Source organism: Phyllostomus hastatus, unplaced genomic scaffold (genome assembly GCF_019186645.2).
Source record: "Phyllostomus hastatus isolate PE091 unplaced genomic scaffold, TTU_PhHast_1.1 phas_scaffold_345, whole genome shotgun sequence".
NCBI classification, from domain to species: domain Eukaryota; kingdom Metazoa; phylum Chordata; class Mammalia; order Chiroptera; family Phyllostomidae; genus Phyllostomus; species Phyllostomus hastatus.
The window spans coordinates 4,161,714-4,187,927 of NW_025334024.1; the positions used below are offsets into that span (position 1 = coordinate 4,161,714).

General features: G+C 49.7%; 1 protein-coding gene across 1 annotated transcript; it reads left to right on the plus strand.

Moving 5' to 3' along the window:
- Nucleotides 1–439: 439 nt before the first annotated feature.
- Nucleotides 440–25,594, plus strand: ZDHHC7 (zinc finger DHHC-type palmitoyltransferase 7). The gene is made up of 8 exons (XM_045818530.1): nucleotides 440–672; nucleotides 14,718–14,803; nucleotides 17,743–18,073; nucleotides 20,857–20,981; nucleotides 21,158–21,254; nucleotides 21,726–21,807; nucleotides 22,667–22,797; nucleotides 23,480–25,594. The coding sequence occupies exons 3-8, from the start codon at nucleotides 17,759–17,761 to the stop codon at nucleotides 23,654–23,656; spliced, it is 927 nt and encodes a 308-aa protein (XP_045674486.1). The 5' UTR covers nucleotides 440–672; nucleotides 14,718–14,803; nucleotides 17,743–17,758; the 3' UTR covers nucleotides 23,657–25,594.
- Nucleotides 25,595–26,214: the final 620 nt, after the last annotated feature.

A 26,214-nucleotide genomic window follows, 5' to 3' on the forward strand; every position in this document is an offset into this window, starting at 1 on the left:
ACGTGCTTCTGCCTCCGTTTTTTCACTCTCGTTTCCATTTCCCCGTTTCTGAGTTCTCATTCTCGCATGCCACACAGGCCACACCTAAAGCTGACCATTCTTTGAGAGGTCGCCACGGGCTCGAATCACCTCAGCAAGAACTCCGGACCTAGTGTGACAGCCTCACGCGTGGCTTGGACCTTGCGCCAGCCCGTAACCCCAATCCTTTCCCTTCCGGATCTCATTTTGAAGGGATCCTTTACTTTAGAGAGGGGAGCTTGTGACTAGAAGCTACCTTCCTCTAGGAACTGACTATCCTTAAAAGCCTCTGTTCCAGAAGGACCCTGGCCACCAAGTCCCGGAAAGTGCCTCACGCACCCCTCTCTGCGATCAGGAGCGGGGACAGCCGGAACTGCGCAAGCGCGACACCGCTGACCCCCTCGGGGTTCACTTCCGGGGGCCGCACAGCCCGGCTCTCCGGGCAGGGTTCTGAGCTCCGGTGTGTGCTCGGCGGCCACCTCCCTCCGATTAGCCCGGTGGGAGCGACCCGAGCCGAGGCACGCGGCCTGCTCCGGCCCGGCCATGAGCGCGGCCGCATGATGCGTCCCTGCTTCGGCCCTTGCAGTCGCCGCCGCCGCCGCCGCCGCAGGCCAGGAGGAGCCGCAGCGCTGGGCGACCCCGCCCGGGCCTCGGGTGAGTGCAGCGGGCTAGGCCGGGCCGGGCCGGTTCGGTTGTTCCCGCCCAGGTCTCCCGGCCACTCTCTACCCCCTGCTCCCTGTCCTCCACCCCGCTGTGATCTGCAGCATTCCTGAATTCCTCAGGGCACTTCTGTGCTTGCACTTGGCTTCTCCAGGCATCTCCGTCTCACTCCTTAGTTGATCTTTCGGGATAGGGCCCTAAATGCAGCCCCAGCTTTTTGCCTGACCTTGGGCGTGACAGTCAGCTCTCGAGCCACAGTTTTCTCCTCTAATAACCGGTTGTTGTTAGGGCTAGAGGAGAGAATGGCTGTAAACCCTTCTGTAAGCTGTAAAGAGTTGTTTATAGGCGTATATTACAATGGGCTTTCTCCCACATCGTGCTTGACTTCTTGAATGCCCTTGTTCTTCCCTCCCTTTTCAGTTTGTAACTTCTCTCTCTCATTCTTTGCACATCTTTCTTATTATCTTTTCTTCCACTGTCAATGATCTTTGGGGGAGAGGGGTTGGTTCCTGACAGGGAATCGGGGACGATCAGGTCAGCCTTAGGGCAATTCCTGCATCTTTTCTTAGTGCAGCCAAGACTCATCTCTCTTGAGGAGTTATTACTGCTGGAACTGAGTCTCTTTTTGCTCTTGGCTGGATACACTTACTGGTTTAAGGGCAACCAGTTTATTATGGTAGTTAAATTGGAGTGTGAGAAGAACTGCTGATACAGCTGCCTTGCAGCTTCTTTTGCTGTCTAGGTTGCCCACAGTGCTTTCCAAACCGATGCTACACTGTTATATTTGCATTCTGCTTAGTGCTTGTGCTTCATGCACATGTATTTGTCTGTTTCACTCTCACTGTCTCAGGTGGTCTAGAAATCTAGTTCAACTTACTTTTCTTCCTAAACTCTTTGCCTCACAAATGAGGAATTTAATTTTTTCATATTGTCTTACAACTTTTCTAAAGTCATCTTTTAAATATTTATTTACTTATTTATTTATTGTGTTTTAGAGAGAGGGGGAAGGGAGGGAGAAAGGGAGAGAAACATCGAAGTGGGAGAGAGACATCAGTTGGTTTTCTCTTGTACATGCCCCAGCCAAGGACTGAACCAGCAACCCAGGCATGTGCCCTAACTGGAAATTGAACTGGCGACCTTTCGTTTTGTGGGACAACACCCAACCAACTGAGCCCTATTGGTCAGGGCTAAAGTCATCTTTTAAAAAGTACCTTGTTAAGTTTGTTTATTAGGAAGTTACAACTTGGTCAAAGTGAACAGCTATTGGGATGTTTGAAAAAGGGAATGGAATACAAATGATAAATTGCATTTCTTGAATGTTATGGAAAATAGAAGGGTTAGATTTATTGAAGTTATTTGGATTGCAAACTTTTTGGAGGTAGGCTAGTAGGTTCACGTAGACTTTTTTAAAAATCCTCATCCAAGGACATTTTTTTTTCATTGCTTTTAGAGATGGAGGAAGGGGGAAGATAGAGAGAGAGAAGGGAAGAAAGAAACATTGATTGGTTGCCTTCTCATACACACCGTGGCCCCAACCTGCGATCTAACCCACAACCTGGGCATGTGCCCTGACCAGGAATTGAACCCTTAAACTTTCGGTCTATGGGACGATGATCTGAGCAACTGAGGCACACTGGCTAGGGTTCACATTGACTTTTGAGTTGAGAGAGGGAGGAGAATAAGACCATCTGAAAAGGTAATTTCCTAAAGAATTCATAAAACAACAATTAGAACTCGATGCAGATGCCTCCCATGAAGGCGAAGTGGGTAAAATGTATACAGAAGTATTCTGTTACCAAAGACTCAGGGCCTGGAACTTGGCAGCCGCAGCCATGCTCATCCGTGCACTGTAAAAGCAGAAATCCCCATCTAGAAATCCTCTTCTCATGGTGCAGATAGGTACCACTTAATAACAGGGATATACTCTGAGCTAGGCAGCATTAGGCGATTATGCTGGGTGTGAACACTGTAGAGTGCACTTACACAAACCTAGACGGCATGTTGTACTGCACACCCAGACCACATGGCAGAGACGGTGCTCCTGGGCTGCAGACCTGACAGGAGCGAGCACAAGAGAAAACGAGGCAGCCAAGAGACGGCAAACAAGATGTGTGAGGCTGCCGCCGCTGTGATGTGGCATACTGTTTTATAAGTGGAAGCTGTACTCTAATGATTAAAAGTATATATAGTAAATTTATTTATTGTCAAATATCAAGTATTACGTACTGTGCATGTTTGTATGTGCAGTACTTTAATATGACCGGCATCGCCACAAATGTGATAAACGTCGCGCTATGACGTGACTAGGCAGTTGTACTTCTGCAGCTCAACTCTGGTCTGAGACGACGGTCCTGCCTGCAGCTTGTTGTTAACGGAAATGTCATTCTGTGGCACGTGATGGTATCAGCGTGAATAGAATGGCTGGAGCTTTATATAAAAACAGTCTTGACTTAGTCAAAAGTATGGACATACTTTTACATTCTTACTAAACTGTTAACTGCAGGCTTGGACTCTTTGGTGATATAAATATAATCTTTGTTAATTTGTGGAAATGGGACTAGGAGTAAGTTCACATACAAAAGTAATGTGTGGGATAAGTTGAGAAGTAGTTTTCCTAATGATTCCAGAACTTCCCTGCTCTGATCCATGCCGAACAGCTCTACCGGGTAATTTTCTTGAAGCAACGTTTTGGGTTTATGTGACTATTAGCTGGAAGGACTCACAGAGTTCACTGAAAGCTGTCATCACAGGGAAAGAATACAGACTAAACTCAGCCAAGGTAAGGCTTACAGGGCAGAGTCCAGGAAAGTATCAGAGGTGGGACTTCTGTTGTCCTTTCTCCATGGGGTCAGAATACGTTACTTTCCTGGCATTGATATGAGGCAGTTTGCAGAGGGTATCGCAAACCAGGGAAGTCCCTGTGGACCTTGGTATTCAGAGTCTTAATTGGGGTTTCATCTGTGATTGATTGATTGCTGACATGGTTGATCTCAGTTTCCAGGTCAGCTGATACTGCAGGACCCCAGGCCCCACCCCACGTTGAATTGTTAGTCTTTCTTGCGTGGCCAGCCACCACTGAAAATCTCATTGTCAGCTGAGGACAACAGACAGACCTCCTTTTGGGCAAGGTTAAATTTTTTACTGCACAGGTGACTCTCCCTTCTAGATCATGGAGAAGACGAAGGCCTCTGGGGGAGTTCTCTCCACCTTGATTCCTTTCTAGGTAAAGTATCTCTGAATAGCCATCACTCTTTGTCTTCCCTTGCCTCTGAGGAAGAGCCAATCCTGCTTTTCCACAGTTGCCCTGTATCTGTCCTGTCGTCTGCCTGTTATGGAACAAGCATTTAGTCATTTACTCTCACTTGCCTTGTTGCTTTTCCTTTTTCACTGGCTTCTTTGCCTCTTTCTACAAACATGTTCTTGTCTCGCTAATCATAGCCTTGCTTATACTTCATTCCGTTCTTGAAAAACCTTCAGTAGAATCCTGTTAATTGTCTTGTAAAATCCAGACTCCTTATGGGGCCAAGATAATTCCTTATATTAGTACAGCACCTTATAGTTTTGAAAACACTTGTGTTATCTTTCAGTGCCTTGCACTGTGGTAGGGTGCTTGGTAAATGTTAGATTAATGACTAATCTGGCCTGGTAGCGAGTGAGAGTCTTCTAGTAGGAGGAAACAGCAGGAGCAGCAGCCGAGCAGTGAAAGGGCACGCGGCTCGGGCAGCCAGCCTGAGCCCTGTGTGGAAGACAGTGGTGGGGACTGAGTCTGGAAAGGCAGGGGGAGCAGGTTCAGTGGAGCCCTGAATGTCGTGGTCCCAAGGTTTGGGACCAGATGGGTTTTGTAACCCGCGCTCTTCGATTTTGGTGGTAACTCCTGCAGCCACAGAGAGGGTGGTTGGAACCTGGAAACCCTCTGAGGTTAGGATTCTGCAGATGTACAGGCCAGAGGGGAGGGTGCCTGAACTTGGGGTGTGGAAAAGGTGGGCAGGGAAGGACTAGAGCTATCAGTGGGAAGTGTCAGCCACATGTAGGATTGAGCAGGGAGGAGGGAAATCTGTGCCCGGAGGTTAAAGGGCCTGATAAACACTGGTCACGTGAGGAGTGTTGCCCATGAATGGAAGGAGGGGCCCGCTGTGGGTTAAGCTGGTGGTTCGGTTCTCTCTGGGAAAGGGTGCAGTCATTTGCAACACCCCGTAAGTAGGGGGCACTCAGAATAGAGAGGCTTCTAGTGTCCTTTGAGATAGGCTTTTACAGCATCATTTCTTTGTTGAAATGTTTTGAATTCTTAGAGTTCCATACTTCCCAGATTCAATTTGTTCATTATAGAATGCATTTTCTAAAACCAAGTGCTTGAGATGGGAACATTGCATTTTAATGGAAGGACATGGGCTTTGGAGTCAAAACAGCCCTGACTTCGCCCTTCTTACACTGGCTGTGAACTTAGCCAAGTTACTTCAGCTCTAAGGCTCAATTGCCTCGTTCCTAAAATGCTAATAATAGCACCCAGCGTTTAGGGTAGTGGGAGGAGGAAATGCAATCATGTATATGAAGCTGACACACAGGTAGGTGCTCACTAACTGGCCTTTCCTTTCACCTTCTAATATTTTACATTGTCATGAACCTGCAACTGAGCTAAATCTACTACTAGTGTGTCAGATGTTCATAGCGTTTTGGATTTGGGTGAGTCTGATGTTATAAAAGTTCACTTTGTATTAAACAAGGAAGCCCTGTTTAGGAAAATGCGGAAGGAGGTGGGGTTCAGCAGCATCAGTCAGGTTCAGGTATTCCCTGGGGCAGGACATTTAAAGAGGTTTGGAATTCTGGGGCTCTTTTTACTTCTGGCTTTAGGATTCTTCATGGTTTACTTACTGTGCTGGGGTTTTTTAAACCACTGCTCCACCTGACATTCAGAGTCAGGCTGTGGCTCTAGTGCAGGGACAAAAGTGAAGCCTTTGGTGTACGCGTGTGAACATGGTTTTGACGCTGCCTCGTCCAGCCTGCGTGCTCCAAACGACACGCCTCCGATCGACACTTCCCCAGAAAACCCCCTTTTGGGGTGGGATTTTCTCTCCTCCCCTTCTCGCTCTGTCCCCTTAACCCTTCCACATTTCTCTCCTACTCCTTCTCTCCAAGGCTCCTGACCTTCTGCGCACCTCCCCGCCCCCTCTCCCCCCGCCCCCACCAGATCTCCCTCTTGGATCCTCTTCCCCTGACATTTCTGTCAGGTTCCCATGGCTTCACTTCAGCTTTTTCGTGTCTTCTCAAGCACGCGCCCTGATGCTCTCGCTCATTCACTCAACGGGTATTTGCAGCATGTGCAGTGTGCCAGGGCCGTGCTGGGGTATTAGGAGGAATGTTCTGCTGAGGGGTCTGACAAAGGAAGCGGCAGCCAACAAGGTGGGTGGGTGAGAGGCGACGTCAGCCGGCCGCTGAATGGGCAGGATTTGATAGGCCACAGGGAGACCTCTGGCTCATATTCTAACCGCAGAGGCAGTCACGGGGTGGTTTTAAGTGAGGGACTACCTCCATCTGATTTCTGTCTGTAAAAATGTCCTCTAGGCGCTGAATGGGAAACAGTGGTTGGCTGAGTAGAGGCAGTGACTGTAGAAACAGCACTGATTAGGAGCCCAGGTGATGGCTCATGTGCCTTGATCTGGCTGGGTGGGGAGGTGGGAGAGAGGGTCAGATTTGGGTGGGTTTTGGAGGGAGAGCCCACAGGACTTGCTGATGGGTAAGATGTGGAGGTCGGGGGAAGAGTTACATGAAAGGTGAGTCCTGTGTTTTGACCTTGGCAAATAGATGGTGGTGCCCTTTATTAAGATGGAAGAGCCCTAGACGTGTAGCTCAGTTGGTTGGAGTGGCCTGATGGGCCATGGTTTCGGGTTCCATCCCTGGTCAGGATGCGTGCAGGAATCGACCAATGAATGCAGGAGTGGGTGGAGCAACAGACCTCTCTCTCTATCAAATCAATAAGTAAAAATTTTAAAAAGATGGGAAGAGTGGGCCATGACAGTTTGTTTTGGGGGGACATGTTTCTGCTGTGACCTGCCTGCAGTGGAGTTGTCGAGGAGCCAGCGGGTACGCTCGGCGATGCGGTGTTAGTTGGGGAGTTTCCCAGATACGTATCTGTAAGTGCACGGGGCTGAGAGCCAGCGAGACCGTTCACTCAGAGAGCATGTACAGGGGAAAACCCAGGGCCGAGCGTGAGCACTCCCCACACTGGGGTGTCTGTGCAGGAGAAGGACCCGGTAAGAGCTTGAGGTGTGGCCCGAGAGAAAGGAGAACAACTCGGTGTTGTCTCCGCCCCTGTCCCCACCCCGCCCCCATTCTCGAGACTGACTTTCCTCTCCTAGTCCCCTGGCTTTCAGTTGGAGTGTTTCCCAGTTTGCCATTCTTTTGATCTGCAGTATCCGTGAGCTATTTTGGAGTGATTAAGTACTTTAGTGTAAAAGACCTTTCTGGAAAGGTTAAATACATTTACTGTTCACAGTGAGATAATGAGACTCGGCTTTAGTGAGCTTACTATTCTGTTGGGTTTTTTCTTCAAAGGTTAATAATCGGTTCTTTAGATTCAGTAATTTGAGGGGGCAAAACAGTGGTTTCATATGGCATACATTACTGGTAGGGTTTGAAAGCACAAACTAAATCTTTCATGATTGTAAGTTGGTGGAAAGAACATTGAAGAACGTAAATGCGGTAAATACACTGGGAGAGTATCTGAGTGCTCCATTCTTGTTCCAAATTCGCTGCGGACTCTGGCTGTCTGTTTAGTGTGACCCACTTAACTCAGGCCCCTCCTGCTTCCCAGTCATTCGGGCAGGCGGCCTGCCTGGGACAGCGTCTGACACTCTCCTCTCACTCCCCATCTCTGCGCCCACCCATTTGCGGGCCACGATTGAGACATTGCCACCCTCCTGAATGGTGTCTCCTGGGAACTCTTTTACGTCCCCCTGCTGACCCAGCCCAGTTCTCCCGGCTCCCCTGTCACTTTCTCCAAACCCAGTTCCCAGTCTCACGAGGACTTCCAGCCCCTTGAGGTTTTCTGTCACCTGGTTTATCAGGCGTCACCCTTCACCCTGCAGTCTGGTTAATCGTTCCGGCCCAAGTCTTGTCTTCGATACCCTGGTTTTCTGTCACCATCTTTGTTAATCTCCAACCTCACGTGAGCCTTTGTAGCGCTGGCCCAGGCCTTTGGGTAAAAGAGCTGGCCATTCCCATCACTGTGTGATACCTGGCCGGTGTCGGCGCTGTATGCACCCGGTGCTGTGGTTCAGCCTTTTCTGGTTCCCCCCGCCCCACTTCTCAGTCTCAGTCCCTCTTCCTAAGCTTTCCCCTGCTTTGGATGCTCACAGCCCACTCCCTTACTCCTGGCTCAGAAAGAGTGTTACAGGGTGTGACCCTCTTCAGGTTCAGTCATCCTGCCCGTAGGCCCCTCCCCTCCTCCAGTCTAGGGAAGAAGGGCCATTCTGTTCTGTCAGCTGTCACCACCCTGAGCCTGCACACCGGGACCCTCATTCTTTAAAGAAAAAAAGTGAGCCTATTTTGCTTTTGTAGTTGCAGGAAAAGTTCAAATAACAAAATGAGAAATAAAAAAGAAACGGGAACAAGCGTGGCTGGACCTCTTAGCTTGTATTCTTAGTCTGTCTAATGGCTTACCTGGGTGTATATACTCTTCATTTTCTTTACATTCGGTAGCTTCTGGGACTGTCCTAGGCTTTTTAAAAGGGTGATGCGGTCAGACCAAGATGCAGCATGGTGGGACTCCCGTGGAGTCTCAGGAACTAACGGTGACTTTGGGTGGGTACTTACATCCCATGGGTCCACGGTGGCTCCTCTGTAAAATGGAGAGGCCAAGTATTTCTTTAAGTTTATTGTGGCTTTAAGTGAGATTATACACAAGAGAAGAAATAATTTTTTTTTCCTCCACTTTTCCTTCTAGCTATCTATGTCCTTCACTTAACCACATTTGTAAAAAATTTTTTCCTTACCTCACCACCCCATCTCCAAGGCTTTGGAGCCTCCTTTGGTGTGTGGACTGCTCCCCGCTTCCTCCCTGGCCTCCATTCCTGGCCCTTCCTACCTCTTCCTCCCCTTTCAGGCCTGCATTCCTCAGGGTTCCGGCCTCACACTTCTGGGGCCTCTTGGGTGAGTGCACCTGTTCCCATCTCACATTCCTCTGTGCTGGCGTCTGTCCTTACCTGTCTCTAGTTTGGGGCTGGAGGAGATCAGATCTTAATTGATTGCTGGTCAGCTCTGCTAGTTATGCTGCAGACACCTCCAATCCATGGAGCCCCAATCTCGGCACTCGGTCCCTAAGTCTGCAGCTCCCATTCCCATGAGAATCTCAGCCAGGGCAGTAATGCCTCTGAGTCCTTTTTATTTTCCTGTACTGTGTCCTGCCCATCCCCTGTGGGTCACCAGGCTTTTTCTTGCTGCGATTGCCTCTCAGACAGCCCTCTTCGGGCCCTCCCTGCTCCCCTCTTGGCCCCGGCCCATCTCTGCGCTGGGTCACAGCAGCAGCCTCTGGGCGCCTGGTCTTTCCCCTTCCACCCTAGTCCCACTTTTGTTGCCAGGTATCTTTTTAAAGCTTCTGTCTGTTTACCTAAATTCCCATGCCTCCTATTCCAGCGGAATGAAGTGCACAGCCAGACTCTTTAGCTTGGCATTTAGAGTGCTTTGTGTTGGACCTCAGTCTGTCCTTGGGTCACACTTCCCTTCCCTCTCCCCCGAGGTCCTTTCCCCTCTGCGTACTCTTCTCTCTTCCTGCGTGGATCTTGCTTGTCCATCAGTGCCCACCGTGCTGTCTTTGCTGACACTTTCTCCGGTCCCTCCAGACAGAATTAGCCTTCGTCCTCTCTCTCCCTCATCACACTTTGCTCCCAATTTGGGGATGACACTTAGCACATTATTTACGCAGCTGACTCCCACCTCTGCTGCCTGTAGATGTGCAGGGGCTGGGCTTGCATAGAGTGTGTGCTTGGAGATGTGCGGGGGGCCCCTGCCCCCCATGCCCAAATTAAATGGATCTCTCACAGCTGGCTTTGCTTCTCATGCTGCTTCTGTATGTGAAGCAGAGATTTGCTTATTTCTGTGTTTTATATAGGTCATCAGTGGGTGTATGAATAGTAAAACAATGGTGAAGTTAAACGGCATTTTAAAGAAACATGAATACCAGACTCACGGGTAGACTTTCTTTTCATTGCCTTAATGAAGTATTTGTAACTTAATTCTTTTTTGTAATAACTGATCACCAAAGCATACTAATGTCTTTTTTTTTACTTATTTTCATCTTGTTTATGAGAAATATACATTTTGTTTATAGCCAAGGAAAAAAGTGAGGGGAAGAGATTAAGAAACTTAACCGAAGATACAGTTAAAAGTAAATCTAAGACAGATCTTGAGTCCTGAATATATTTAAGGTCGTTGGCCATTGCCTCGATATTTTAATACATTTACTATATATAAATACCATATTTTAAAAGTCACTGCCATAAATTTAAGTAGCTTGGCATTTATGGCCACATTTTAAAAATATATTTTATTGATTATGCTATTACAGTTGTCCCATTTTTCCCCCTTTATTCGACTCTACCCTGCACACCCCCTCCCACCCACATTCTCCCCCCGCCCTTTAGTTCATGTCCATGGGTCAAACATATAAGTTCTTTGGCTTCTACATTTCCCATACTTTCTTGCCCTCCCCCTGTCTATTTTCTACCTACCATCTATGCTACTTATTCTCTGTACCTTTTCTCCCTCTCTCCTCCCACTCCCCTGTTGCTAACCCTCCATGTGATCTCCATTTCTGTGGTTCTGTTCCTGTTCTAGTTGTTTGCTTAGTTTGCTTTTTGTTTTTGTTTTAGGTGTGGTTGTTAATAATTGTGAGTTTGCTGTCATTTTACTGTTCATATTTTTTACCTTCTTTTTCTTAGGTAAATCTCTTTAACATTTCATGTAATAAGGGCTTGGTGATGATGAACTCCTTCAACTTGACCTTATCTGAGAAGCACTTTATCTGCCCTTCCATTCTGAATGAAAGCTTTGCTGGATAGAGTAATCTGGGATGTAGGTCCTTGCCTTTCATGATTTGGAATGCTTCCTTCCAGCCCCTTCTTGCCTGCAAGGTTTCTTTTAGAAATCAGCTGACAGTCTGATGAGAACTCCTTTGTAGGTAACTGTCTCCTTTTCTCTGCTGCTTCTAAGATTCTCTCCTTATTTTTAATCTTGGGTAATGTAATTATGATGTGTGCCTTGGTTTGTTTCTCCTTGGGTCCAACTTCTCTGGGACTCTCTGAGCTTCCTGGACTTCCTGGAAGTCTATTTCCTTTGCCAGACTGGGGAAGTTCTCCTTTATTATTTGTTCAAATGTTTTCAATTTTTTGCTCTTCCTGTTCTCCTTTTGGTACCCCTATAATTCGGATGTTGGAATGTTTAAAGATGTCCTGGAGGTTCCTAAGCCTCTCCTCATTTTTTTGAATTCTTGTTTCTTCATTCTTTTCTGGCTGAATGTTTTTTCTTCCTTCTGGTCCACACTGTTGATGTTTGAGTCCCAGTTTCCTTCCCATCCCAGTTTCCATCCCATCACTATTGGTTCCCTGTGCATTTTCTTTTATTTCACTTAGCATAGCCTTCATTTTTTCATCTAATTTGCGACCAAATTCAACCAATTCTGTGAGCATCCTGATTACCAGTGTTTTGAACTGTGCATCTGATAGCTATGTTGGCTATGTCTTTGTTGCTTAGTTGTATTTTTTCTGGAGCTTTGATCTGTTCTTTCATTTGGGCTATTTTTTTTTTGGTCTTAGCGTGCCTGCTATGTAGTGAGGGGCGGAGCCTTAGGTGTTCACTAGAGTGGGACAACCCAGGTCACTGCATTGTGACGCTGTATGTGGGGAAGGAGCCTGGGAGGGAACAATGGCACTTGCTCTGCTCTCTGCTGGATTTCAGTCACTCCCCCACTACCCACAAGCAAATTGGGCCCTTCTGGTGCTGATTCCCGGGCGGGTGGGCTTGTGTACATTATAGGACCCTGTGGGTCTCTCCAACAAACTCTCCTGTGAGGCTGGGAGTTTCTCCCGCTGCTGCCTCAACCACCACTGGTGTTTTCAATCAGTGGTTTCAGGCTTTGTTTCCCCAAGCTGGAACCCCAGATTTCGAGGTCTGTCTCGCTCCCCAGTTGTTTCTCCGGGTTTATCCGAATGTGAATGTGGGACTGCAGGCTCCACCAGCTGCTACCTTGCCAGGTCTGCCTGCTGCTGCCTTGACGGCCACCTGCAGCCTTGCCCGCCCCGGCCCTCCACCGCCACTTTGCCGCCAGTCTTCTCCTCCTGGCCGCCCGACTCCGCCCCTCCCACTGGTCTGGATGAATGTGTCGTCTTTAACTCCTTGGTTGTCGGACTTCCATCCAGTTCAATTTTCTGTCAGTTCTGGTTGTTTTTTATTTTTAAATTGTTGTTGTCCGTCTTTTGGTTGTGCAAGGAGGCACAGTGTGTCTACCTACACCTCCATCTTGGCCAGAAGTTATGGCCACATTTGTTATTGACAAGTTCAGAAGGGCTCAGAGTTGGAACTGTGGTGGGGTGGTGTCGAGGGCGGGGAAGGAGGTTGTCCAGGTAGGTGCCGGGGTGCGGGGGGTGGTGACCTGAGTCCGGAGGAGACTTGCAGTGGGTGGGGAGGGCAGGGGAGGCTGGCGGCGGAGCCTAGCCCACGAGGAGGTGCAGGTGCGGCAGACCTGAGACAGGAAGCGCTGGGCAGCCCCTGGGTTACCAGGCGGAACCCTGGAATCCGTCTGGTAGCAGAGACTGGGGAAACACACCCTCCACGCCTCTTAATCTCTCCCGACTCCTGTCCCTGCACCTTCTTCCATATCAGCCTCCTTGTGTCCAAGTCTGACACCGTGGTTTCAGAAACAGACGCCGTATTTTAATTGGATTATTTCCAGTTAGAAAATGGACAGAGGACCGGAACAGACACTTTTCCCAAGAAGACATAGAGATGGCCAACATGAAAAGATGCTCATCTTCACCAGCTCTAAGGGAAATGCAAATCAAAACCACTGTGAGATGCCACCTCACACCTATTAGAACAGCTGTTGTCAGTAAGACAAGTCATCACAGGTGTCGGAGAGGATGTGGAGAAAGGGGAGCCCTCGCACCCTGCTGGTGGGAGCACAGCCCCTGTGGGAAACTGTGTGAAGGGTTCTCAAGAAATTGAGTAGAACTACCAGATGACCCAGCAGTCCTTCTAGGTATCTAGCCAGACAGTTTGAAAACACTGACTTGTAAAGATACACGTATCCCTGTTATTATTCACAGTAGCCGAGGCATAGAAACAAGCCAGGTGCCCTTTGGGAGATGATTGGATAAAGAAGATGTAGTCCATGTACATAAAGGAATAATCCTCAACTGTAAGAACAAGAGACACTGCCATTTGTGGCAGCATGGATGGACTGTGAAAATATCACTCTAAATGAAATAAGTCAGACAGAAAAGGACTAGAACCATATGATTTCACTCATGTGGGATATAAAATAGAAAGCAGCAAACGAACAAACCAACCAGCCTAGACACAGACAGCAGTGTGGTGGTTCCCAGAGGGGAAGGGGGCAGGGGAAGATGAAGAGAGTAAAGGAGGTCCCGTATGTGGAGACAGCAGGAGACGAGACTCTGGGCGGTGAGCACACAATGCAGTGTGCGTGCAGGCGACGCACTGTAGAACTGCACACCTGAAACTTAAATAATTATTAACCAGTAATACCCCAATAAATTTAATTTTAAAAAGAAAACATCAAAAAAAAAGGTAAAGAAGAAAAGAAAACGGATACCAACTGACGTTTGCTTGAGCAGAAAAATAGTATGTTGGAAGGGTACTGGATAAAACAGAGTGGACAGGCTGCGGGTGCGTGGGCCAGGCAGCCGGTGGAAGCCAGCTGTGCTGCAGAAAGACGCGTGTTCGGCGGCCACCTCTGCCAGCCCTGCTGCAGTTTGGGAGGTGGACCCCTTGGGCTGGTCCTCTGCTCTGACTTTTTTTCCCCAAGGTCTTTCTCTTTGTCCTTTAGTTCTCCTTTCTGGGAGATTTCCCCTTTCTCTCAACCAATCCTGTTTATAAGATTTCAAAATTCTACCATCATATTTTTATTGTTCAATAACTAGGAAGTCCTTACAATGTTCCTCTTTTTGTTTTAAAGATACAATTTCTTACTAAGTTTTTTTCTCTGTGCATCACGTATGCTCTGAATTTTCCCCCCTCCCCCATTTCTTTTTGGGGCTCACTCCTTCATGAGAACTGTTTTGGGCTTTCTTCACAACACCCGACTGTTGGCTGTTTGTTTATATTAAGAAAGAAGTGGGCCAGGCACTTGGCGCCGTGGTAGGATGTCCTCTGACGGTCCTCGTCTGGGGGAATGTGGCAGTGAGTCTGACTTCCTTGTTGGGGTTCCCCCCACCCCATCCTAGTATCTTTAGGCCTTTTCTCTCAGGCTGGATGAGTGCTTCAGGGAGACCGTGTCTACCACCCACTGCCAATGAGCCACGTGGGAGGTGGGGACTGGGGGTCTCTTTATTCAGCAGGTGGCCCTCCCTCCCGTGCACCATGTCCCTTCACATGGCATGCTCCTTCCCTCCAGCACTTCTTACCTCTGGGTCTCGTTCTGCCCCCCTTTTCTGGAACCCCTTGGCTGTGGCTAGTAAAACGAATGCTGACTGTTGAGAGGCAGGTTAGTCGGATTTGGTGTGGGTTATCCTTAGAGTCTTTCTCAGCTTCAGGCTTCGTGCCCAGCACTGTGGCACAACAGCAGGAGAGTAGAAGGGACAGACTTGCAGTACTTAATCTTCAAGGCTGTCAGTCCGTTTTCTCGGTAACGAAGACTTAGGGGAGTCGTGATTCACAGTCAGGGATAGTTCTCAGTAACAGGACTTTATATGTGTAAAATGTTACGTTGGTTATATACACTCCAAGAATTAGTCATACCCTAAGAAGTAGTATACACTCTTCTGTCATAACATAAGTAACTTTTCTAATCAAATGTTATTATCTTTCAGATCCTATCACATAGGACAGTATGTACCTTCAGATCCTGAAGAAAAGGCGCAAAATGTTCAAGTAATGTTTCAGAATAATTTGTGAGGTAAGAATGCGGTTCTTTATTTAGGTGTATAGTCACTGTTTCCTTGCCGATGGCTGGCACTGGTGGCACACTACTGAGAGGCAGTGTGGGTCGTACAAAGGTGAATGGCAATAAGGAAATACTTCTCTCCGCCTGTTGCCATGGTTTGCTTATTGCCACGTGTCCCAGAAGGAGACTGTATCTTAGGGGTGGGGGTGGGGGGCGTCCAGGAAGTGAACCGATAAGTTAGTAGCAATTATTACAAGACGAGGTGAGCATAAATGTACTGGAAAGCTTTTGCTTGTGTGGTTGTCCCTTTAAAGGGTGGAGATCTGCAGCCTGGGAAAGTGGGCTTTGTTTAGCCGAGGACAAGCAGCTCAGGTTCAGGAGCGGACAAAACCCAGTTAAGTCGGCCATAAAAGGAGGAAAGCGATGATGCAACATCTGTTTGACCCTCGGCCAATGCTTAGTGCTTTCAGGTTTCTCCCCAAAACGATCTTTGAGAGTGTTAAATCAGTAGCGATCTGGCATTTAGTGTAGCATAAGAGTGCAGCCTTGTGTAACGAGTGTACATTTTTGTTCTGCATCTCAAATCGCTGTACCACTGCTCTCATGATCCCAGTACTTTAGATTAGTTCAGTGTTAAGGAATTGTTTCTTCATTTCCTCCCCTCCCTTCCTGTTTCACTCATGAAGTGTAAATACAGTGACTCAGCGGAGTGCTCGTGCTGTTTATGACAGACAACTGAGTGCATCCAGCCCCCCCCCCCGCCCCCCGCCCAGTCCATCGATGACTTTCTTGAAAATAAAGTCACTTCTGGGTGTCAGACTGTTTTTCCCTTTGCCTTCTAGTGGGTTTAACGAACCTGGCTCTGAAGCACATAAGCGTTATGCAGCAGCTCTCTAGTACACACTTCTAGGAATGCCCTACCGTGCCAGCGTTCGGTGACTTCGAGGTACCCTTCCTGCCGCCTGCACCCCCGGCCAGGCGGAACGCCACAGGCCTGCGCCCTGTGAGTCTGGCACTTCTCACCAGTGCCTCAACCAGAAGGCGGGGCTGAGCTGGCGCAGCTGTTCAGCATGTGTGCCTTTAGAAGCCACTCAGGCTGCACGGATGACGACAAGAGGCCCGTCAGCCAGCCTCTGGGCGTGTGGCCACGCAGCGAATTGTCTTACTGCGCGGCAAGCCAGCTACCTTTCTCATGGAAAGCCTTCTAGTTGAGGTGTCACCATAAATCAAAGGGATTCTGGTCGGGGGAATTTTTCAGCTTAAAGTCTTGAGGTACAGCTTTGATTCCCTGAGAAACTTTTATGGAAATCACTAGGAGACGATTCGTCTGAGAGAGGTCCCACCTCCCAGTTGTTGCATCTGCCCGTAAGCGGACATGCATGTGCTGACAGCCCGCAGGCTCCGAAAGGCGGCGCAGGGCGAGGGGCCCGGGCCCTCCGTGTGGGGGCTGGCAGTCTGGGGGAGACACAGAGGCCCCCGAGGTAGAAAGTGGTGAATACGCTGCAGGTGGAACTGACAATCCGGCCCTGAGCGTTCAAGGGAGGTATAGAAGCTTCCGGATACTGTGTTGGCCCTCTGACAAAATCAGGCCTTACAGTGGTACAGGCGTGTCCGATATTCAGGGGCCCTTTCCAGAGTGCTCCTCAGAGGAAGGGGAACCACCTCTGGGATCAGGTGCTTGGAGGAGAGAAACGCTGGGCCCTCCTGGGGGAGGGGGATGGACTCAGTAGAAGCGCCTGCAGGGGAGGCGGGTTGGGGTGACGCAGGGTTTGGGAAGCGCCAGCTGAGAGAGTGACTGGCTAAGGTCTGCCCAACTCGTATCTTTAGTTTTTTTCTCTTTCACTTAAAACCTTTTAAGCTGTTTCTGTCTGATTTAAGAGCAGGGTTATTTTGCTAACCCTGGGAACAATTTTATCTTTCTCTTGTACCTCTCAATATTTTTATATTGAGTGAGGATTTTGCAAAATATTTGCAGAATGATTCTCATCTGCAAGTTTATTCATTCACTAAATGTTTTCATAGTTACTGTGCCCCAGTCGCATTTAAGGTAGAAAACAAACAAAGCAACCAGAACGCCCATGTTGGACAAGCTGCTAGTTATCACTTGTAGCAGACCTGACCCTGCGAGCACTCATTCCCGGCGCTCCTGCTCCTTCCGCTGGGCAGGGCCGAGTGCGCCTGCACCGAGGAAGCACTTGGGGCATTTGATAAAAGGGTGCCAGTGTTTTTTTTTTTCTGTCCCTTGTGTGAACACTGAGGCCAGCTGAAGTCTGCCTCTATATTTCCTTTGTCTTTACTTATCCAAGTATCACTTCTATCTAGTGCTGATAAGAGAAGGTCACACATTTAAAGAAGCAGCAAAGCAAGGTTTTAGGAAATGTGCCCTTTCCTCTTCTGTTTCGTTGGACCCTGTGTGTTCTCAGGTGTCAGGTATCAGGGACTGTAGGAAATACAGGAAAGGTGTCAAAGGATAGGTTAAGTGAAGGAAACTTTAAAAGATTAAAATAGAGAGTAAGGGCATTCTAGAAACAGTATACAGTTGAAGGAGACAGAAATAAAAATGGGAGCCTACCTTCAAAACATGATTGAGTGCTGTTAGAGTTAAAACATGGGAGAGATGAAAGTAAACTGAGAATCACATGGAGGAAGCCCAGGCAGGCCCTGAAAGCTCAGCGCTGAGTGGGCCAGTGGAGACTGTCCTTTATTCGTCACCATCCTGTCCCACGGGCGGCCCTGTCTGCGGGAGCATACGTCTGGTTGTGCGCCGCAGCACACACAGGTCAGGCTGCGCAGGGCTGTGGGTGTGGGCGGTGGGTGGCAGCCCCGGCTTGGGAACTTGGGTGCTGTCGTCGTGCACCTGGCTTGTTCTTTCCCTGTCTCTGTCACTGTGGCTGCAGCTGGCCCTGCGTGGGTTCCCCGGAGCCTCATCAGCCGTGCCCAACCCCCTCTAGGGTGCATCGGGAAACCATGCCGTCATCAGGACACCGGCTCCGTGATATTGAGCACCATCCTCTCCTGACTGAGAACGACAGTTACGACTCCTCGTCCTCCTCTTCCTCCGAGGCTGACGTGGCAGACAGGGTCTGGTTCATCCACGACGGCTGCGGCATGATCTGCGCAGTGCTGACGTGGCTCCTGGTCGTCTACGCAGACTTCGTGGTGACGTTTGTCATGCTGCTGCCTTCCAAAGACTTCTGGTACTCCGTGGTCAACGGGGTCATCTTTAACTGCCTGGCGGTGCTGGCCCTGTCATCGCACCTGCGGACCATGCTCACCGACCCCGTGAGTCCTCCCTGTCGAGTGGGACTTCCCTCTGGGTCTGGCCTCGTGTGACACCACCGCCCACGTGGCAGAGGGCCTCTTGCTCCCGTCACCTCAGGTGGTTACGGGCTTCTTGGATACAGGCTTGTAGCCTTTCTCACTGGAGAATAGGCATCACTTAAGTAGAAATGATATCACCGAATGTTAATGAACAGTAGTCCCATTGGGCTGTTCATTCAAATGAAGAGATTGTACTGAATGATTTCTAAAATCCCTCCTAGTTTAAATATTTTCTTTCTCTGAGGAATGGACTGGAAGCTGGGAGATCGGAGATCTGGATTTTACCACCGCACTAATTTTTTTTTCCCAGTCCTTACCAGAGGCTGTGTTTATTGATTTTAGAAGGAGAACGAGAGAGAGAGAGACACCGATCTGTGGCCTCTCGTACGCGCCCCGCCTGGGCATCGAACCCGCAACTTTTTGGGTGTATGGGACGATGCTCCAACACCCAGGCCACCCAGCAGGCCTGACCTTTACAATAGCTTCTTGTCCATAGGCAGCTCATGTAACTTCTTAGGGCTAAAGGTCAGTTTTTATCTCCAAGTTCTTTCTAGCTTTGTAATTCCCTTGTTTTTAAGTCTCAGTTAATATCTGAAGCAAACATCTTGTTCTGCCTGGTCAGAAAAAGGTCAGGGTTCGGCCCGTGTGTGAAGCGGAGAGGAAGAGCTCACTAGTTACTGATGCTATCAGGGGTGGGTTGTGAGGAAGGGATTGCTAAATAGAGATCAGGTTCAACACACAGGGAGAGAGCTGGCGCAGGGGTGTGAGAGCAAGGGCGGCGGGTTGGCCTTGTCTTTGGAGCAGTGGCCCTGAGAATAAAGGTGGGCCGGGTCTCACACAGTGGATGGTCCCTCCTGGGGCCTTGGAGGGCCCTGGCGTCAGATCTCCGTGCTGGGTGTAAGGCTGCTTCTCTGAGATTTTGAGACGTCCTCTGTTCAGGCAGAGCGGGACAGGTCCTCGCAGCTCAGCCAGAAGTCACCTCCAGATAGTAGATTCCAGGCTCACCCCTGAGCCCCAAGGAGGTGCTTCATGGGAGGGCAGCCCGCAGGCCCAGTGCGAGAGGTTCCCCCTCAGCGGAGCTCACCTGCAGGTACTAGCAGCCAGTGGGAGGTTTAGTTTGAAACAGGCTCTTCCCCAGCACTGAGAGTGGTTTTAAACCACTGGTACAGGGACTGCCAATTTGTACATCAAAGTCCAGGCTCATGTCTGTTGGTTAGCTTTCTCTAAAAAGGTACCAAAACGTTAATGTTTTGTTATAAAACTTTTTTATGAATAAGATTAGGCCTTTGAGAATAAACTGATACTGATCAGTCCACAGAACGTGATTGACATGTTGACTTATGTGACTGTCACTGTATCTAAGTTCACATCACTGGGTGTTACCCCGCATTACTTACCCTGTTGCCTGTTTGCCTGGTGGAGGCCTTAGGCCTAGGACAGTACTACAGACCCTGCCAGTGGCAGCTGGGAGCAGCACTTGGGGGACAAGTCTGCCCGTGTTTTGTAGCCTCACCGGATAGTGGGAGTTTTGACCATAACCGAATCGGATGTCCCTCAGAGGCTTTTCAAGGACCCTCTTCTCCTTTCCTGTGGATAGCAGAGCCCCCCCTGGGAACCAGACCCACTCGTGACCCTGTGCACCCCCGCCCCCTCCTCACTGCAGCACAGGCACCGCCCATCAGCTCCTGCCCTTCCATCTCCTCGGGCTTCTGTGTCACCGCTCCGCTGGCCTGCTGGTCCCGGGGCTCAGTGGGCTCATTCTCCAGAGTGTGCATTTCTGCAGGAAGCACAGGCTCCCAGGGCGAACAAAGGGGATACAGACCTTGTTCCCTAGCTTGAGACATTTAGAACGCCCTCCCTACCCCGCATCCACTCTAGTTGGGTCACTTATCTTAGTCCAGCCTGCCACGGTGCCCAGAATCATCTTCCAATGCGTTCTCCAGGGCATCTCTCTACCGCCCAAAGATAAGGCCCTCCGCCCTGCGGCCTGCTCAGGCCTCGCTGCCCCTGTCTGGCCTCCCACCTGCAAGGTCCTGTGACGATGGCTCCTGGCCCTTGTGCCAGGCGGCCTCTTGCCATCAGTTCCCACTTCCCTGACGCTCTTCCCGTTGCTCCCCCGTGGCTCCTCTTTCTCCAGCCCCTGGCACTTGGGGCAGGAGCAGCGTGCTGTTACCACCCCTGACCCCAGAGCCAGAGGCTGAGTTGGGTCGGTCACTCGGGGCCACACTTCCCAGGTTTGAGTGTGAGTGCTCTTGGTCAGGTTGGCAGACACAGGTGCGTTACACAGAGAAGATGAGATGGAGTCCTCTGTGAGACTGTTTTGTTCAGGGCTCCCCCGTGGCCACTGGTAGGGAACTGTGTGGGCAGCGCTGTTGGGCCGACCCTGCCCACTGGAACGGGGGGTGGATAGGGAAGTGGTGGCAGTCAGCTGCCCTTGAGTCGGGGCGGCTGCACAAACAGACCTTGCCGCTGGTGTGACTTACACTAGCTAGGAAAACTCACATGACTTACCACTTTGTGAAGGACAATTAGGCCTTTATTCTGAGTTCATTTTAATGCATGTTATTTTTCATGCAGAATAGAACTTCTAGTCCTGCCTGAGTAATAGTTGTTTTTCATAATATGCTTCCAGTGGCAACTACGGCATTACTGATTATGTTATGATATATAAAATCTAAGACTAATTCCTACATTGTTTAGTAACCTTTCCTTCTGCCTAACTAAACATTGTTATTAAACTGTAGGGAGCAGTACCGAAAGGAAATGCCACTAAAGAATACATGGAGAGTTTGCAGCTGAAGCCAGGAGAAGTGATCTACAAGTGCCCGAAGTGCTGCTGTATCAAGCCTGAGCGTGCCCACCACTGCAGGTACCGCAGCCCCTTCCCCAGGGCGACCTGGGTGCCCACCGCTGCAGACACCTCGGAGCTGGAGGTCCCCCTCAGTGGCTTCTGACCAGCATTACAACTTTGTGTATTGGGCACGTGGCCTGGGGTTGTGTTCCCTCTGAGCAGGGAATACTAACAGTCAAACCTCTCCTTTGTAGTATTTGCAAACGATGTATTCGGAAAATGGATCACCACTGCCCGTGGGTGAACAATTGTGTGGGAGAAAAGAACCAGAGATTCTTTGTGCTTTTCACTGTGAGTAGAAATATTTAGGTAGTGACTTATATTGAGTTTTAAATTCTTTAATGAGAATCTTGCCTGGAGATAGTAAATTTATTCTAACATCAGACCAGTTTCTCTCCAACCTTTGCTCTAGATTCCAGTTGTAATACTGCGCTGCGATTGGTAGGGAGTAGGCCAAAAGATCAATGTTTGCTGCCTGCATTGTTGTCGTATTTTGCTGTCGTGCATTCTCTCAGACATGCAGTTCTTAGTAGGGTCTTGCTGAAGTTAAAACGTAACTCCCTACTGTGTGTTTTTCTATAAACTCATTTTCCTTAGTCCAGCATGATCTCAGGCAGGCACATGTGAATCACTGCAGTTGATTCCCTCCCTCGTTAATTTTACCGACAAATGAAATGGAGGGGTCAGCATGCGATGAGGCGCCCTTCGCTCCTGGAAATACCTGATCGCTCCCCAGCAGTAACCAGTTTCTCCCCTTTGCAGATGTACATAGCTCTGTCTTCAGTCCACGCTCTGATTCTCTGTGGACTGCAGTTCGTCTCCTGCGTCCGAGGGCAGTGGACAGGTAAGCTCGGGGGTGCTGTTCCTGGAAGCCAAGTGGCTGGGTGAGGAGGGGAAAGCTTTCAAGGAAAATTGATTGTCCAGTTTTGAAAGAAATCCTTGCAGTTATTTTAGGAGTTGATTTTTTTCTAAGAACATGGGTAAGTTTTAAAGAACAGGCAGCATAAGCATGGTACAGTGGGCAAGAATATGGGTAGGTTTAACACTGCCTTTTTTCCTAGTATAGTGAAGCTCTATATATACATATGTGTGTGTGTATAACTGTTCTTCCATAGTCAGTGAATAGTAATAATTTCCACTAGATAGTCTCATTTGTATTTTGCAGATCTGAGACTTAGAGGGAGGTCAGTATTGTCCCTGGTGTTTTTTTCTGGTTAGCTGGCTAGGCGTTGTTCAGAGCACTCTGCACATGCCTGAGTGTGAGTGTAGTGAAGGTGGGCGTCGGGGGTCCAGCCTGGAAGCGCAGGCAGGCCAGCATCGTCCTGCCCCGGGGTGGGTGAGGAACGGCCCTGTGTTCCCCCGTGTGTGGGTACACGTGCCCCTCCTCTCCAGCTTTGGTTCCATTTTAATAAGCACTTTAATACACAGAGACAGTCTAAACAGAAACCTCGGGTAACGTGGAACCCTTGGAAACTGCTGGCTGGGAAACGGTGGTGTGAATTTGTGCTCGGAAGGGCCGACCTCCTCCGCCCACCCTTGGTGAACAATGAATGTGCCTCTTTACAAAACGAGCATGTTCTCCCTGGAAGCCCGCCCGGGGCGGCCACTGTGAGGGCCTGTGAGCTGAGCGCGGCACCCGCAGTGCGGGTGCTGGTTGCGCTGTGACACCCAGTCACAACCCACTTTCTCTTTCTTGTTCACAGAGTGCAGCGATTTTTCGCCTCCAATCACTGTAATCCTGTTGATCTTCCTGTGCCTTGAGGGTCTCCTGTTTTTCACTTTCACTGCAGTTATGTTTGGCACCCAGATCCACTCAATATGCAATGATGAAACGGTATGCTTCGTTCTCGGCTGTGTTTGCCTTGTGTTTGGTGGAAGCTTGAGTAAGTGGGAAAGCCTAGTGTCAACAGCAGGTGTGTGCGTATTAACTCGGGAAATTAGCTGGGCGGCGTGATAAGCTCTGACAGGCTCGTTGTATTTGCTCTTCCTGTCAGCTCGCTGTATTTGCTCTTCCTGTCAGTGCGAACAGTGCGTGTTTCAGGGTCAGTGTGGTTTGGGAGTCAGCAGAGCCAGGCAGATTTCCAGTTTCTAGGAGACCCAGCCCCTATATCAGCGGAGCGAGTTCCAGGAATTGATTGCCTTCACGCCTTTGAACTGTAGGCCTAGTGCAGACACTTGATAAATATTTGTGGTAAATGAATTAAAGGCCGCCCCTGGCCTGGAGCTCCGGCTTTCTCTGCCTCTCTGTGGCCGCCTGGGCTCTCCTAGCTGATGGCCAGGGCCCAGCCGTTTGATGTCAGTCTGGCCAGGTGGCTGCTGCCTGGCTGTGCTCAGGGCGGCCGTGGGGGCTGGTGCCCGGAAGGAGAGCCCACGCTGCGCCTGAACGCCCTGTCCTCAAACACAGCGGGACAGTGGGGTTGGGTGGCCCTTCCCCCGTGTTCACCATTCATCCTCACGTGGCCTTGTCAGGGGGTTTCCTGGTGCTGCCACCCACTCGCCCTTCCTTCTGCTTCCAGGAGATCGAGAGACTGAAGAGTGAGAAGCCGACCTGGGAGCGGAGGCTACGGTGGGAAGGGATGAAGTCGGTCTTTGGGGGGCCCCCCTCCCTCCTCTGGATGAATCCCTTCGTTGGTTTCCGGTTTAGGCGACTACAGACGAGACCCAGAAAAGGAGGCCCAGAGTTCTCCGTTTGAGGCCCCTCCCGGCGTGCTGGAACTTGTCAGTGGACTTGAAATTATTTATTCGGGGTCTGAAAGGAATTGACAGCTCATCTGTGACCGATGACCGGCAGGGCAAATGGAACCTACACAGACCAGCTGCTTGCAGCAAGCAGAGTCTTACGTGCCGTGTTCACAGTCACGATGGCAGGTTCTCCACTCCGGTACCTGGGTGACACTCTCATCAGTTTTCACCTGGACAGCTAACGAAACGGATGTGGCCACATGAAGAAGCCAAATGTCATTATCTGCCTGCACAGGTAGGGTTTTTGTTAAGCAAACTTTGCATTTTCTAAGAAGTTCTGTGATGTTACATAGGTTAATAAGATCCTGTGTACTGAGCTGCTTTTTTCAATCATGAAGAGAAGAAGTCAATCCAGTGAACAAGAACCCCCCGACGGGCGGTTTCAGGGAGCTCCTGTGGACCCTGTGATCAGTAGTGCGCTCCCTGGATTGAGAAGGGGCGCTTACGTGAAGTACGTCTTGGTCTCCTTTAGTTCTGACACTTTGCACTGAATTTGCAAAAGATCTGTGCACCGAGCAGGAGGGCGGCTCCAGACCCACCCACACTGCCTGGGAAGAGGCGTTCTGTGACCCTGCAGCGAGGCTGCGCGTGTGTCTTTGTCTGTGTGTGAGTGTGTGTGCGTGCATGCACGTGTGTTTGAAGTTGACAGTGTCGTTTGGACCACGTAACCTGTTAACAGCTGTGCGGCGAACGAGCTGTTTTTTAGAAACCGACGTTTCAGGGAAGCGGGGAGAGCTGCCCGGGACCCTCCTCCCGTGGGGTTCGCTTTGAATGTATTGCAAACTGGAGAAAATCTTGATCCAAAGAACCATCATTCCTGTGTGGTCCTTCGTTGCCCTCCTGTTTTCATTTTACTTTAAAAATCTTGAGTGCGTGAGGGCCTTGGAACTGACTTTTTTCGTCCAGCCAAATTAGCAGTGTGTCAGCAGCACCAAGAGCTAAGTCCCTGGCGGCCTTCACGTGGTGCCGCTCAGCGGTGCCAGGAGGAGGGGCAGGCACGGCCCAGTGAGACACAGGAGAGGCCGGTGTCGGTCTCTGGGCATCGCCGAGGAGGGGAGAGGACCGCGAGGCTACGTGCCCTGGACTCTGCCTCCCTTGCAAAGAATATTCAGGATGGCAACGGCTTGTTTTTCTTTTCTTTTCTTTTTTTTTTATCATTTTTGTCTCATTTCTCTACCCATGTCACCAGTGATCAAATAGGACCCTTGGTGCAGAGCTTAAAATTATTCCAGAAAGCAAACAGCTCCCCTCCTTGGGGACTCGCCTTAAACTCGCCTGGTCGGTACGTGTTGGCGGGACTCCCGAGGAAGCCACCTGTGACGGTCCCAGGGTCTCCTCTACGCCTGCCCCCACCCACGTGGAGAAGAGTTGGTGTTTCCCTCCCGCTCTTCACACTTCTCTGTTCATCTGTGAGCCATTTTTGTTTCCGTTTTTAGTTAGCCCGTACCCTCTCCTAATCAGGGTTTCTACCACTGCTGATGCAAAGCCACGAAGGGACCTACTCGAGACACACTCACAGCCAAGTGAACAAAGCTGTAGGACACTTTAGAAGTGGACCAAGTCACTGCAGAGACGTGTGAGCTGTCAGGGGCGGGCTGTACCCCGGCCAGAGGGCGACGCAGACACACACCGCGGTGACGCAGGAGGCGAGTCTGCGGAGGTGGGTCTGCGTGTTCATTTGCACATCTGTTGTCTGGTCGGACATGTGGACTGGGCTTCAGTGTGAGCCTCTTAATAGGTATATCCTGTTCATCAGTTAGAAAAATTATCCAAGTGGTTGAATCCTGTGAGACTTGGCAAGTATGTGCAAATCAAGTATACTTGACTTTTCAGCCTCCTCTTTCAATGTAACTTTTATATAAAATAAAGTCACCCATTGATGGTTCTCAGTTCTTGGTGGGTTGTCCATGGGTTTCAGCCGCTGGCCTCTCCGTGGTGGACTGGCACCAATGCCGCACGTGACTGTCACACGCTGGTGTGTGACTGCCCACAGCCGGTGCCTGTGGCAAGTGACAGGCATTCCGACACTGCTCACGCGGACTCTGCCCCATCCAAATTTAATATTTCCTCTTAAATCGACACACATCATTTTACCTAGCTTTATCCTAAACGTTCCTGTATTTTTTTAGTGCTCTTTGAAATAAAAATAATTTTTAAAAAATATCTCCAATGTAGAATCTCAGCTTCCTACAATTTTATTCAACAAATTGATCTAATATTTGTGCTTGAGGGACCCAAAGGTGAGTGCCGAGGGTGACCCTCCCTGCCGTGCAGGGAGGATGGGCGGCTCCATGGACACCCAGCTGTGTGTGCCCACAGGGATGCCTCACACTTACTTCCCCGGGCCACTTGCTAGCCTGTCCCACATGCAGAAGCACGGAGGCATGTCCCCGAGCCCGGCCACCGGGCCAGCTGCAACTCCCAAGCCTGTTTGTGGCTCCGCAGAATTTTGCTGTGATGTTATTTGTATTCCTCCTATTAGGATGTTACTTAGGCTCATTATCAAGTG